The sequence below is a fragment of the Hordeum vulgare genome, chromosome 3H (assembly GCF_904849725.1).
Source record: "Hordeum vulgare subsp. vulgare chromosome 3H, MorexV3_pseudomolecules_assembly, whole genome shotgun sequence".
In the NCBI taxonomy this organism is placed as follows: Eukaryota; Viridiplantae; Streptophyta; class Magnoliopsida; order Poales; family Poaceae; genus Hordeum; species Hordeum vulgare.
The window spans coordinates 139,095,699-139,108,638 of record NC_058520.1 but is presented as its reverse complement, the minus strand read 5'-3'; the positions used below and the strand labels follow the sequence as shown (position 1 = coordinate 139,108,638).

Sequence of the window (12,940 nt, the reverse complement as noted above, 5' to 3'; positions counted from 1 at the left end):
AAAAACCCAGAACATTTTTCGAAAATCCAAAATAATTTTCTAAAAAGCAAAAACATTTTTCGAATTTAAGAACATTTTCTAAATTGCAACATTTTTTGAAAATCCAGAGCAATTTTGAAAACCCAGAACATTTTTTAAATTGCAACAACATTTTTCAAATTTGAAGAATTTTTTTAAAAATACAGAATATTTCTATAAAAATAAAAAATATTTTCGAATTTGAAGAACAGTTTTTGAATATTCAATTTTTTTTGGAAATCTTGAACATTTTCGGAAAGTCCGAAAACATCTTTGAATGTAAAGAATAATTTTTGAGATCCCAAACATTTCTAGAAAATACAGTTTTTTTTAAATATCTAGACCATTTTTTTAAAAGGCAAGAAACATTTTTCGAATTTAAGAACATTTTTGAAAATACAGAACATTTTAAAAAAATCCAAATCTTTTTTGAAAAGCCAGATCATTTTCTAAAAAGCAAAAACATTTTTTCGAATTGGAAGAACATTTTTCGAAAGTACATAATATTTTTTGAAAATCCTGAACATTTTCGGAAAATTCCAAAACATTTCTTGAAAATGCATAACATTTTTTAAAACAGAAACAGAAGAGAAAAAAGAAAGAGGAAAGTATAAACAAAAAAGAAAAAGGAAAAACGGTTAAACTTCTAGAATTTTTTTAAAACCGAAATCCCGGCTGGAAACTTAGAAGGTTTCTAAAATCGGAACGTTGGAACGTGAAACTGGCTGTCCCAGTCCCGAACGAGGAGCTAGGAATCCCTGTGCAAAGCGTCAACAAAGCCTTCGCAACGAGCGGCGAATAGGAATTCCGACGCGCGTGACCGGTCCTTTTATAATTGGGTTCATCATATGGGCCGTGCCATGCCAGGCCTTTTTAGAGGCAGACCAGCCCAGATGGCCGGACCCAGGCAGCACTTCACTGGCCTACTCAAGGCCCAGCCCGCAGAATGCTCAGCTCTCTCCAGTCTCCTTCCGGCAACGCTCGCTGGAGAGCAGCTCCACAACCAGAGGGCCGGACGGAGGTCTCCACCAACCTGCCACCGACTATCCCCAATGGCGGGCTACCGCAGCACCTCCTCCTCCGCGGCTGGCGGCGGAGGGGCGGCGGTGTTCGCGATGCGCGTGCTCCTCCTCCTCACGCTGCTGCCGCTCGCGCTGGCCGCCTTCGCCTTCGCGCTCCAGTGGCGCGGCGGCATGCGCGACCCGACCGGCGCCGTGTGGCCCGCCGACACGCAGCGGTTCCCCGGCATGGAGAACAGCCCGCTCGGCTCCTCCTCCTCCACGGGAGGCCGAGGCTCCTACTTCGCCGTCTCCTCCGCGTCGGCCTCCTCCGCGGCCGCCGACTGCGCCGAGATCCTCGGCCGGAGCGCCTCCTCCCACGGAATCTCTCTCTACCGAGGTTGGAGCTTCGACTCCGACACCGCTATTACCCCCAAGGTGCGGCACGCCCTCTCGCCCCGATCTGATCTGCGCTCAGAGATCGTCGTTTCTAGAGCGCTTCGATGTGATCTCGTGCTACGAAATTGTGACTAGTGTAGATGTGATCCGAGGAGTTGTCATGTTGAGCTGCGGTATTACTTAACCTCGGCTGAGAATTTTTGCAGCAGCGATATGATTCGATCCCTTTGCTTCTGAGATTGTGGGGAAGACATCATACTGTGGCAGTAAAACCTAGCAATATACTTCCTCCGTTCACAAATATAAGTTCTAACTTTTTTGTGAATCGAACGTACAGACACATTTTAGCGTGTTTGTTCACCCATTTCAGTCCGCATGTAGTCTATATTGAAATATCCAAAACATCTTATATTTGTAAATGGAGGGTGTATTTTTCTGGGTCTTGAATAACTGGCTAATAGGCTGGCCTTTACTTATCCAAGGTCGTTTTGTCACTTCATAGAGAAAAAAAGCCCATCTTTAAGAGCGGAGTTGTGTTATTTCAAGTGTGACTTGGTTTAACCAATGTGATCTAGAGGTCAGTAGCTGCAGAGGCATAGCGTTGAGCAGTGCAGCCTTCCATGAACTTGGGATGTCAGAGTTTTCAGGATGCCTGATTTGTGATCTTGCATTTGTTCACACAGCACAATATGAGAACTTGTGTTCACTAGGTGCGTAGCTATGATACTTGCAGATTTGTAATGATGACTTAGCAAGTCAAATATAGGCACTTCTTTGAATTGTTCATTCGATGAAATTATGTAATAAAAAAAATTATACTTCTGGGAGCTAGCCTTTTGCTTCTTTGTGGTTGATGTGGTGTCACTTCACCTATTTCTATTTTTTATGGCAATCAACTTGAGTACAACTACTATTCAACTTCACATCAGATCATGTTTTAATTGTAAGATCTAGTGCGCATACCTAAGTCCTGAGCAGCACCGCTCAATGCTTATGTTGAACTAACTCTATCCCTTGGTTATCTATTCATGGCACTGCAGATCTGTATCACAGGAAGCACATCTGCTAGCTTACACCAAATTCTTCCATGGTTGTATTATCACAAGGTCATTGGTGTTTCACACTTTATTCTATTTGTTGAAGGAGAGGCTGCTAAACCAGCTGTTACTTCTGTTCTTGAATCTATTCGGGTAATTAATTTCTCTATGTCCTTTTGTTATGTGAACTTTGTCTAATCTTATTCTGACTTTGTGTGCCTCTGTTTTAGGGTGTAAAAATTATTTTCAGAACTAAAGAACTAAAAGAACAACAAGACAGAAGGTATGTTGACACGCTCAATATACGCATTTCCGAAATTAACTTTTAAAGTAACAAAGCTAGTATGTGTAATTTTTCATTGAAAATTCCATCTACGGCTACCATAAAATTCAAAAACTGTAAATAGTAAACTAAAAATGAAAACTGATAAGACATGCATTGATAAATTTTGACAGTATTGCTGAAAATAATGTGTAAAGAGGTATAGTAAAGATTTGAAATTACTTGTATCACAATGCCATCAATTGAACTTCGAATATTCTGAAGCATTGTTGTACATGAATCATGTACTGCTTTTTTCTTGTGCAAGGGAACTAACGAATTATATGATATATATTTTGCTAAACCTGATGTATATTCATGATGTTTTGATTGTCTAAACTTATCTTGTTTCTATCATTTTCAGCCGCATTTGGAATGAAACGTGGCTTTCAGGTTTCTTTTACAAGCCATGCAATTATGAGCTTTTTGTTAAGCAGTCACTTAACATGGAAATGGCTATTGTTATGGCAAGGGTATGAGCTATTTCTTTTCTTGAACACGCACCTGACCACCTGCCATTTTGTATTAGAAGAAAGCGCTTCCAAATGGCGCGAGTTTTACAGAGCTAAGCTAAAACAAAACAGAGTACAAGCCAAAAAAGCAACATATCTTAAACCGAAAACAAAGGCCAAAAAACTCAAAACTGTACAGAAAGCTATTAGGTTAGGTCTGGCAGCTGAGCACAGGGTTAGGAGCTATTTCAATGTCTGGTAGTACCTGCATAATTATAAATTTTGACATTCATGTTCTTTTGTAGGATTTATTATAGATAATTATCATCATTTCATTCACAAACACTGGTTCTGTTCATGTAATCTATTGTCAGCTACCATCTTACTATTTCAACTCTTTTGTGTGTGTGTGTGTGTGTGTGTGTGTGTGTGTGCCAGGGACCATAATTATCATCATCTAATATTCTGCTCTCTGTTCAATTATTTAGCACTAGCAACAATATATACTTATCATCACTAGTACAACATAACATATATAGCTGATAGGGATTTAGCTAACACTACTAAAATATTTTCACCGGTACATTGTGTATCTAGAGTACATATAGTACAAACAGGGAACGCACAGACCTGATTTATTCCTTGATAAACAATTGTATTGTGTTTTCTTTTGTGTTCAAAATCTGTTCACTGTTGTGTAAATCTTAGCCCAAGTCTCTACTTCCATTAACTAAAACTTCAAGATACTCTGATCGTGTTAATATGCTTTGTTATTTTGTCAAGGGTGTAACAAAGATGTGAGTTTACATCAGTCACTTGTTTACAAACATCACAACATTTTAGCTATTTGCTATAGTTATGAGGAAATTTTACATGCTTTTGTTGGATTTTGATAAGGCCTTTTGTTTTGCCGTGAGTTTAGCGTGAGCTTCCCTATTTGATTATCACAGGAGGCTGGAATGGATTGGATCATACATCTTGATACCGATGAGTTAATTCATCCAGCGGGTGCCAGGGAGTACTCTCTGAGGCGGTTGCTTTTGGATGTTCCTGATAATGTTGACATGGTTATCTTCCCCAACTATGTGAGTTGTAGAGCTAATCTGTTGTTGAATTTGGTAATACATTTCACATCTGACTGGTATGATTTCTTTTTCTTAGGAGAGCAGCGTTGAGCGGGATGACATTAAAGATCCTTTTACCGAGGTATGCAAACTATTTCTTACTGGTAACACTTAATAAAAAGGCATAATCCACGCTGAAAAATACCAATCCTTAGCTTTACTCTTATAAAGATCTAAGTTGGTGGTGGTCTATTCACTCACAGAGATTACCTCTCGAATCGCCAATAAATTAATTACTGCAATTAATTTATATAGAACATTTCGATCCCCGGTTAGGTACTTTGTAGCCTTGCTCAATACGTTTGTAATCTTACAAACATGATTGCTTACAAATATCCCCCCGCTTGGCGGCATGGTAGCCTGGTTGGGCTAGACAATACTCGTCTGGTGAATAGCCAATTCTGCTCAGTCGCTCCCATTGGCAAATGCTCGAGTGTCGCAAAAAGTCGGTACCTGCCCACCTTAACTGCCAGGTCGTTCTCTTAAGAGGTGGTTACATAATTAAGGGGCAGGGGAGTGTGACTTAGCTAAAATGTGCTAGTTTGCCCATCTAGGCTATAGCTTGTGCAGCTAAAAATCCAAACTCACCCTTATAGTACCATGTTTGGGTACCTGCAGGTTTCCATGTTTAAGAAGAACTACGATCATCTTCCGAAGGATACATACTTTGGCCTATACAAAGAGGCCACGCGGGGTAATCCTAACTACTTCCTCACTTATGGTAATGGGAAATCAGCGGCAAGGGTCCAGGAGCATATGCGTCCGAATGGTGCTCATAGATGGCATAATTACATGAAAACCCCGAAGTATGATGCCAGATATCTGAATTTGTGGAGTTTTTCTTTTCTTCTAGTGTTCAGCTAACAAGTTAAGTCAGTTCTGGAGAAATGTTTCTACTAAATTATTTAGCCATCTGTTGTCTGTTTTCCTGTAGTGAAATTAAGTTGGAGGAGGCTGCCATTCTGCATTACACTTATACAAAGTTCTCAGACTTAACTTCAAGAAGGGATAGGTGTGGCTGTAAGCCAACAAAAGAGGATGTGAAACGATGCTTTATCTTGGAGTTTGACAGATTGGTGAGTTATGTTTATTTCTTTCCTTTGCTGCACCTCCTCAGCATTTGTTGGTCACCTGGTCAAACATCATGCATTCTTGTTTACTGGAGTGGTGCATTGGTGTCAGTTAAATATAGAACAGCAATGCACTATCTAGAAATAGTATGACACAGAACAAACCAGTCCTTAAGAATGAGAAGCTAACCTTTTCTGAATTTTAGCTTTGCTGCTAATGCAGCTTCAGTATGAAATTTTGTTTGGATAAATAACAAACTGACAAACCTAATTTATTTGCCTTTCCTCTGACATTTCAGGCCTTCATAATTGCATCAACAGCTACTGAGCAAGAGATGAGGAACTGGTAACTCCCTTATTATCCATCTGCACAACTGCAGTTCCTCCCTTCCTACCCCTGTCCTGAAGTAGGCCTTATATTTATTTGGATACTTATGTGCAGGTACCGGGAACATGTTGTATGGACTGACAAAGATACAAATTTGAAGCTTTTAAGGAAGGGCGTTTTAACACGCATATATGCACCAATGGTAAACCTTGATCTCAAAGTAGAACAAATAGTAGTTTAATCTCAGTGATGAAGGAATTGACTCATAAACGTGACAAGTTACTTGAATGCTGCTAAGCTACGCCTCATCTTTCCAGGCTATTATTCGTGGTCTCAAGGAATCTGGCATCTTCATCAATGCAGTAACTTCTGCAAAAGCACACCCTACAGCAAACATTGCTCTTGAAAACAATAAGTCTATCCACACAAATGTAACAGCGGCTCAGTCCACAACCTTGAAAGAAGGCGGCAATGACAATTCTCAAGCAACTGCAAGAAAGATCCTGGAAATGATTGATGTCCAGGAAGAAGCGATGCCGCCAATGTCACCCCCCGGTTTCCTTGAGCTCATAGAAAGCGCATTGTCATGAAATTATGGAAAATGCTGGAGGCTTACTTGATTCTTGTGGCTGACAAGAGGTTCCTAACCATGCAGTGTTGACTGTACTTTTGAGCACATATACCTCGTCTTGGATGCAGACTGTAGATTGTCACCACGCATATGTACAGATAGGGTTGGGGTTGTTGGGCGTTGCGTTGTCTTGTTTACTCCCGATGTCTTATGATGTATCCTGCTGTCAGTTTTGAACCCTAGATTGAGGTAAAACTTGCCCCAGTGAGAGGAATGTAAAATTTGGCCATATTTTATTGGTCTTTGATCCAAATGAAATACTGATGGAAACTTTTCTCAAGTTATACTCCCTCCGTTCCTAAATATAATTTTTTTAAAGGTTTCATTATAAACTTCATACGGATGTATATAGACATACTTGAAAAGTGTGTCTCTTAGCTTGAACTCAAATGAGCTTGAGTGAACAGTAAAATTGTTATTAAGAAAACTGATTTTTTTGGTGATAAACATTGACGAAACTTCTAACTCCCTGCAAAATTTTATTATGAAATCATATTTGTGAAAACCGTGGCAAAAAAAAAACAAAATTGGTATTCCAAAATGCTTTTGAAAGTAGCATTTCTAGAGTATCGATTTTGTTTTTTTGCCACACCGCATACAAATGTGATTTTGCAAGATATTAGAATTTTTGTTAATGTTTATCAATTTTTTTTAGATTTTTTTTTTGAATTAGTATCGATTTTACTGTTCATCCGAGCTCATTTGAGCTCGGTTGAGAAACTCCACGTCTGACATACTTAGTCTTTTTAAAAGTTTTATTATGAACTACATAGGAATGTATATAAACATATTTTAGAATGTAGATTTACTTATTTTATTTTGTACGTAGCCTTTCATAAAATCTCTAAAAAGACTTATATTTAGGAATGGAGGGAGTAATATTCTTAAATCATGGCCGAACAATGCAAGATGTCCATATTACAACCCAAGTCTAAGACACAATCCCGAACTTCAAAATTGTCAACTTTGCAACCTTAAACTTCCAAAACGAAACAAAAACCAACCCATAACTGGCTTAGTTCTGACTGGTTCGTAGTCTTGACTCGTCCTGACCATTGACTGCCTAGTCATCATCGTCATCACCCATCAACTTAATGTAAGTTTCCATAATTTTTTCAAAAAATATATACAACATGAGAACTGCAATGTGATCCAATCTAGGAAAGTTTAAAAACATTTTGCCAAACAGAAAAGCAGATCGAAGGAAAATACACATTCAAGTCCATTTTAGGCCAAATTTTGGCCAACAAATGTTTATTTCGAGAAAAAAGTCTCAAAAAATGAACATTACACACATATTGAATCACATATTCAATCTGGAAAAGTTTTAAAAAGTTATTCGAAACAACTAAAAATATATTATGAAAAAAACATATTCAGAAGAACAAATGAAAAAAGTCACAAAAATGAACACCGCCTTGTATTCAAACCAGGAAAGTTTAATATACATTCAGGGTTAAGTGTGTTGGAAATATGCCCTAGAGACAATAATAAAATAGTTATTATTATATAACTTGTTTAAAGATAATCATTTATTATTTATGCTATAATTGTATTAAATGAAAACATAAACGCATGTGTGGATATATAGGCAAAACTATGTCCCCCGTAGGGCTCTAGTTGACTGGCCAGTTGATCAAGGATGGTTAAGGTTTTCTAGCCATATGCAAGTGTTGTCATTTGATAACCGGATCACATTATTGGGAGAATGGTGTGATGGACAAGACCCAAACTATAAACGTAGCATGTGACCGTGTCATTTTGTTGCTATTGTTTTCTGCGTGTCAGATATTCATTCCTATGACCATGAGATCATGTAACTCACTAACACCGGAGGAATACCTTGTGTCTATCAAACGTCGCAACGTTACTGGGTGACTATAAAGGTGCTCTACAGGTATCTCCGAAGGTGTCCGTTGAGTTAGCATGGATCAAGACTGGGATTTGTTACTCCGTGTGACAGAGAGATATCTCGGGGCCCACTCGGTAATACGACATCACATATAAGCCTTGCAAGCAATGTGACTAAGGAGTTAGTCACGGGATCTTGTATTACGGAACGAGTAAAGAGACTTACCGGTAACGAGATTGAAATAGGTATAGGGATACCGACGATCAAATCTCGGGCAAGTAACATACCGAAGGACAAAGGGAATGATATACAGGATTATATGAATCCTTGACATAGAGGTTCAACCGATAAGATCTTCGTAGAATATGTAGGATCCAATATGGACATCCAGGTCCCGCTGTTGGATATTGACCGGGGAGTGTCTCAGGTCATGTCTACATAGTTCTCGAACCCGCAGGGTGTGCACACTTAAGGTTCAATGACGTTTCGGTATAGTTGAGTTATAGATGTTGGTGACCGAAGGTTTGTTCGGAGTCTCGGATGAGATCACGAACGTCACGAGGGTTTCCGGAATGGCCCAGAAACGAAGATTGATATATAGGATTGTTTCATTTGGCCTCCGAAAAGATTTCGGGCATTACGGCAGTGTACCGGGAGTGACGAATGGGTTCCGGGTTTTTACCGGGAAGGGGCCACCCACCCGGGTGTCACGCCCTTGGTTTAATCATACGCTAATCATACACGCAAATGCGTACGATCAAACCCAAGGACTCACGGGAAGATATCGCAACACAACTCTAGACACAAATAAAATAATACAAGCTTCATATTACAAGCGAGGGGCCTGGAGGGCTAGAATACAGAAGCTCGATAAACACACGAGTCAGCGAAAGCAACAATATCTGAGTACAGACATAAAACATGGGGTGCCTTAGAGAAGGCTAGCACAAAAGATACAACGATTGAACGAGGCGAGGCCTCCTGCCCGGGAACCTCCTCACTACTCCTGGTCTTCAGCGGCCTCCACGTAGTAGTAGGCACCATCGGGGTAGCAGTCGTCGTCGGCGGGAACCTCCATCTCCTGGGATCCATCATCTGGTCGCAGCAACGGATCAAGGGGGCAAAGGGGGAGCAAAGCAACAGTGAGTACTCATCCAAAGTACTCGCAAGGCTTACATCAAAACTATTCTAAGTATGCATCAGTATCAAAGAAGGGGGTTGGTTATATGCAGACTGACTGCAGCAATGCGAGAATAGAGAGAGAAGGCCTAGTCCTATTGAAGAATAGCATCTTCACGGTCTTGCAGCAATAGACGAGAGTACAACAAGTGTGACACAAATAATAGTCATATTGTTGCAGCAATATTAAAATGAGGTCACACCCAGAGATCCTCCCTCGACTCCATGCGAGGAAGCAATCCCGGGGCAACTAAATCCAGTTAAGTAACAATTGTAGTTGTATAAGATCAGGGCACAACTCCGAGTCGTCCTGTAACCATGGACACAACTATTCGAATAGATAAGTTCTTCCCTGCACGGGTGCACAACATATTCCCCAACGCGCTCGATAACACTCTGGACGGACACACTTTTCTGGGTCCGGCCCGGCCTCGGAATATCGACACGTCGCAGCCCCATCTAAGCTCAGCACAGAGGCCAGCCCGCCGGTCTAACTCCTAAGCACACAGGGTTCGTGGGCCCACTTCCCCTTCGTGCTCCTGCACGACGCGAGGGCGGCCGATGTCAGTCCTAGCACCCCTTAATACAAGAGCGATGCATCTCGGGACCACTTGGGCGCGCGCCGCTACATCGCTGACGTCTGAAGAGCTTCGACTGATACCGCGACGTCGAGTACCCATAATTCTTCCCACGCAGACGGTTAGTGCGTAATAAGGCCTTCCGACCAACCCAGATCAAATACCCACATCCATTATCATTTTAATTAGACCATCGACACAATCTCGCGGGAATCCACCCGTCTAACAACTAATCACCAATGATCCTAGTAACATGGTCGAGTAACTGTGTGGTTGTAACATCGGGGGAAATCCGAGGTATCACCCTCGTTGGATTCCGAATGATGTATCCGTCAAGGTGGGCTTAGAGGAATCACCCTCGAGGGTCCCACACTTGAGGGGTTGCACGACAGCGGCATCGTCGGGAATGGTGAAAGAGGAATCACCCTCGATAACCACGACCGACTAGCTATACTACAGAGATATCATCAGGAGTACTTAGCGAGGTGTCACCCTCGGTACTCGCGATAGTATCTCTGTAGCGTCGTACAACTAAGGGGGTGTATGTGCTGTGTCGGGTCTGGCTCGTCGATCAGGGATCGAGATTTGAAAACAAAGCGAGGCAACTGGACTACGGGGTCAGAAGGGATGACTGCTCCACCTATATTAAACAGTTTTAGAAGTGCAGTACTGAAAGTAGCAGTTCATCAAAAACAGGCTATGCATCAGATATATGAGCTAACTACAACAGTAGCAAAATACTAATGCAAGCATGAGGGAGAAAACATAGGCGATATAGGGATGATCAAGGGGGGTTTGCTTGCCTTGCTGTTGTGCGGCAAAGGGCTGGTTAGCAGGGTCGTAGATGTACGCGGCAACAGCGTCAATCTCGGGGTCTACCGGTAAGAAGAGGGGGAAGAAACAATAGAGGGTTTGACTAGCGAGCTGCGCCGCATAAGGGCTCTCCCATGCGGCGGCTCCTTAAACAATCGGCTCAGCCGATTCCCTTTGATGTTTAAAATTCAAAAAGTTATATCTACAAAACCGTTAATTCAATCGATGATCCGTTTTCACCATTGACTTTCTCGCAGGAGTTCTTCGAAACTAGATCCCATGTCGACATGTTCTGACAATTTTTTTTTTGGTTCATACTTGCCACATTTTTGACCCCACTTACCATATTATTAACCACTTACTTGTTTGGGAAAAATAACTTGATTGCCATTTTTTAATGTTGTTTCGTATAAAACTTTATAGCAGTTTCTATTATGCATGATATAAAAAAGCATGTAATAGGTTGTGTTTGCCAATTTAAATATGCTAACTTGTCGTATTTACATACAACTTTACCAGAAAACTATTTTGTGTGCTTGTTAGTGTTCACTACGCCGAGTTATCATATTTACAAACGATGACCAAAAAAAATTCGTGTGGTCATCGGTTTTAAATATGTTGAATTGTCATATTTTCGCGCGTAGTCGCCTATAAAAAGTTGTTTGTGTTTGCTAGTTTGATTATGTCGAGATGTCATATTTATATGCAATTTCCAAAAAATAAGACGATTAAATTATTTTTTATCACACAAGTAAGTACTTACTAATATGACAAGCATGTGCAACAAATGTGGTGAGTACGAGTAAAAAAAAAGTTGCCAAAACATGTCGACATGGGATCTAGTTTTGAAGATTTCGTCAAAACAAAGTCAACAGCGAAAACAGATCATCGATCGAATTAATGGTTTAAGAGATAAAAGTTTTTTGAATTTCAATCGTTTAGAGATGAATCATTGCATGCATGCATGGGAAAAGAACACAATGCATGCTTGCGCAGCCGCAACACGGTGATGCCGAGATGCAGCGCTGTTAATTAGATTTTTCCAACAATAAATAATAGCAACAGGTGCAACACTAAGCATGACATGACAATATGAAGACTAGGCATGAGCTAACGCAGTAACATCCATCATAGACGGGTTGGAAGAATATCTAACGATATTTTCCGGGTCTCTAGCTACTCCCGGTCGAACGAGAAATGATGGAAAAGTTCCATGTTTGTTATGCTAGGGACACGTGACAAACGAATGGACCGTGTATCCGGGTTCGTCTCGTTCTGCTGATCAACTTTCATGTTGAAAATATTTTGATCTGACTTATGGATTATTTAATATTAATTTTTAAAGTTTTATTAATTATTTAGGAATTAAAACAGATTTAATTAAATTGATTGAATGCAATTATGACATCAGCATGATGTCATGCTGACATCAGCAGTTAACTAGTCAACTGACCAGTGGGTCCCATGCGTCATAGACTTAGTTTTTAATTAAGGTTAATTATTAATTAATGAGATTAATTTAGTGGGGGACCCACGTGTCATACTCTAATTATCCTAATTACTTAATTACCCATTTAATTAATTAGCTAATTAATTAAATAATATATCTAATTATTTATTGATTGATTTATTTAATAAAAAAACATATTTTTCTTTTTCTTTTTTTATAACGTGTGGGGCCTCCTTGTCATAGACAACGGGGTGGGCTGGCCCCACGGTAAGTGACATAGGCCACATACGATTCACACACACACATATTAAACATAATGTATTTCTCCCTATACCTACATACATATATACATACATACATACATGCATCTCATACATACTAAATACATACATCATCTAATACATACATACATACAGAAATACATCATTCTATTTTTATTTTTCTCTGAGACATCTCTGTGCTAACTCCTAACCCTGTGTGTTACAAAGAACATCTCTCTCAACAGAGAAGAAGGAGCAACCTCCAACTACCCCTACACGAGCACAACGACGTCGGAACGGAGCGCCGATTGCCGGAACGGAACCGTGACGACGCAAGGAAGAAGACGGTGGGAGGAGCCCGAAAAGGAGCTCACCAGCGTTGATGGGAAGGCCCCGTGAAGCCGGAGTTCTTGGGGAGGGGCGGAGGAG

The 12,940-nt window shown here is 40.5% G+C and overlaps 1 protein-coding gene across 1 annotated transcript; it reads left to right on the top strand.

Moving 5' to 3' along the window:
- Positions 1-1,004: 1,004 nt before the first annotated feature.
- LOC123443269 (glycosyltransferase-like KOBITO 1) lies at positions 1,005-6,659 on the top strand. Its single transcript, XM_045119595.1, has 11 exons — positions 1,005-1,454; positions 2,456-2,605; positions 2,683-2,735; positions 3,139-3,247; positions 4,177-4,311; positions 4,388-4,432; positions 4,969-5,156; positions 5,285-5,426; positions 5,720-5,766; positions 5,863-5,950; positions 6,066-6,659. Exons 1-11 carry the CDS (start codon positions 1,071-1,073, stop codon positions 6,336-6,338), a joined length of 1,614 nt encoding a protein of 537 aa, XP_044975530.1. The 5' UTR covers positions 1,005-1,070; the 3' UTR covers positions 6,339-6,659.
- The last annotated feature ends 6,281 nt before the right edge of the window (positions 6,660-12,940 follow it).

Bases quoted from the DNA above. Each gene is read 5' to 3' on its own strand.
- LOC123443269 (XM_045119595.1), top strand. From the start codon at position 1,071: ATGGCGGGCTACCGCAGCACCTCCTCCTCCGCGGCTGGCGGCGGAGGG. The intron at 5,157-5,284 runs GTATGATGCCAG...GTTTTCCTGTAG, and splicing joins AATTACATGAAAACCCCGAA to TGAAATTAAGTTGGAGGAGG. The intron at 5,951-6,065 runs GTAAACCTTGAT...TCATCTTTCCAG, and splicing joins CACGCATATATGCACCAATG to GCTATTATTCGTGGTCTCAA.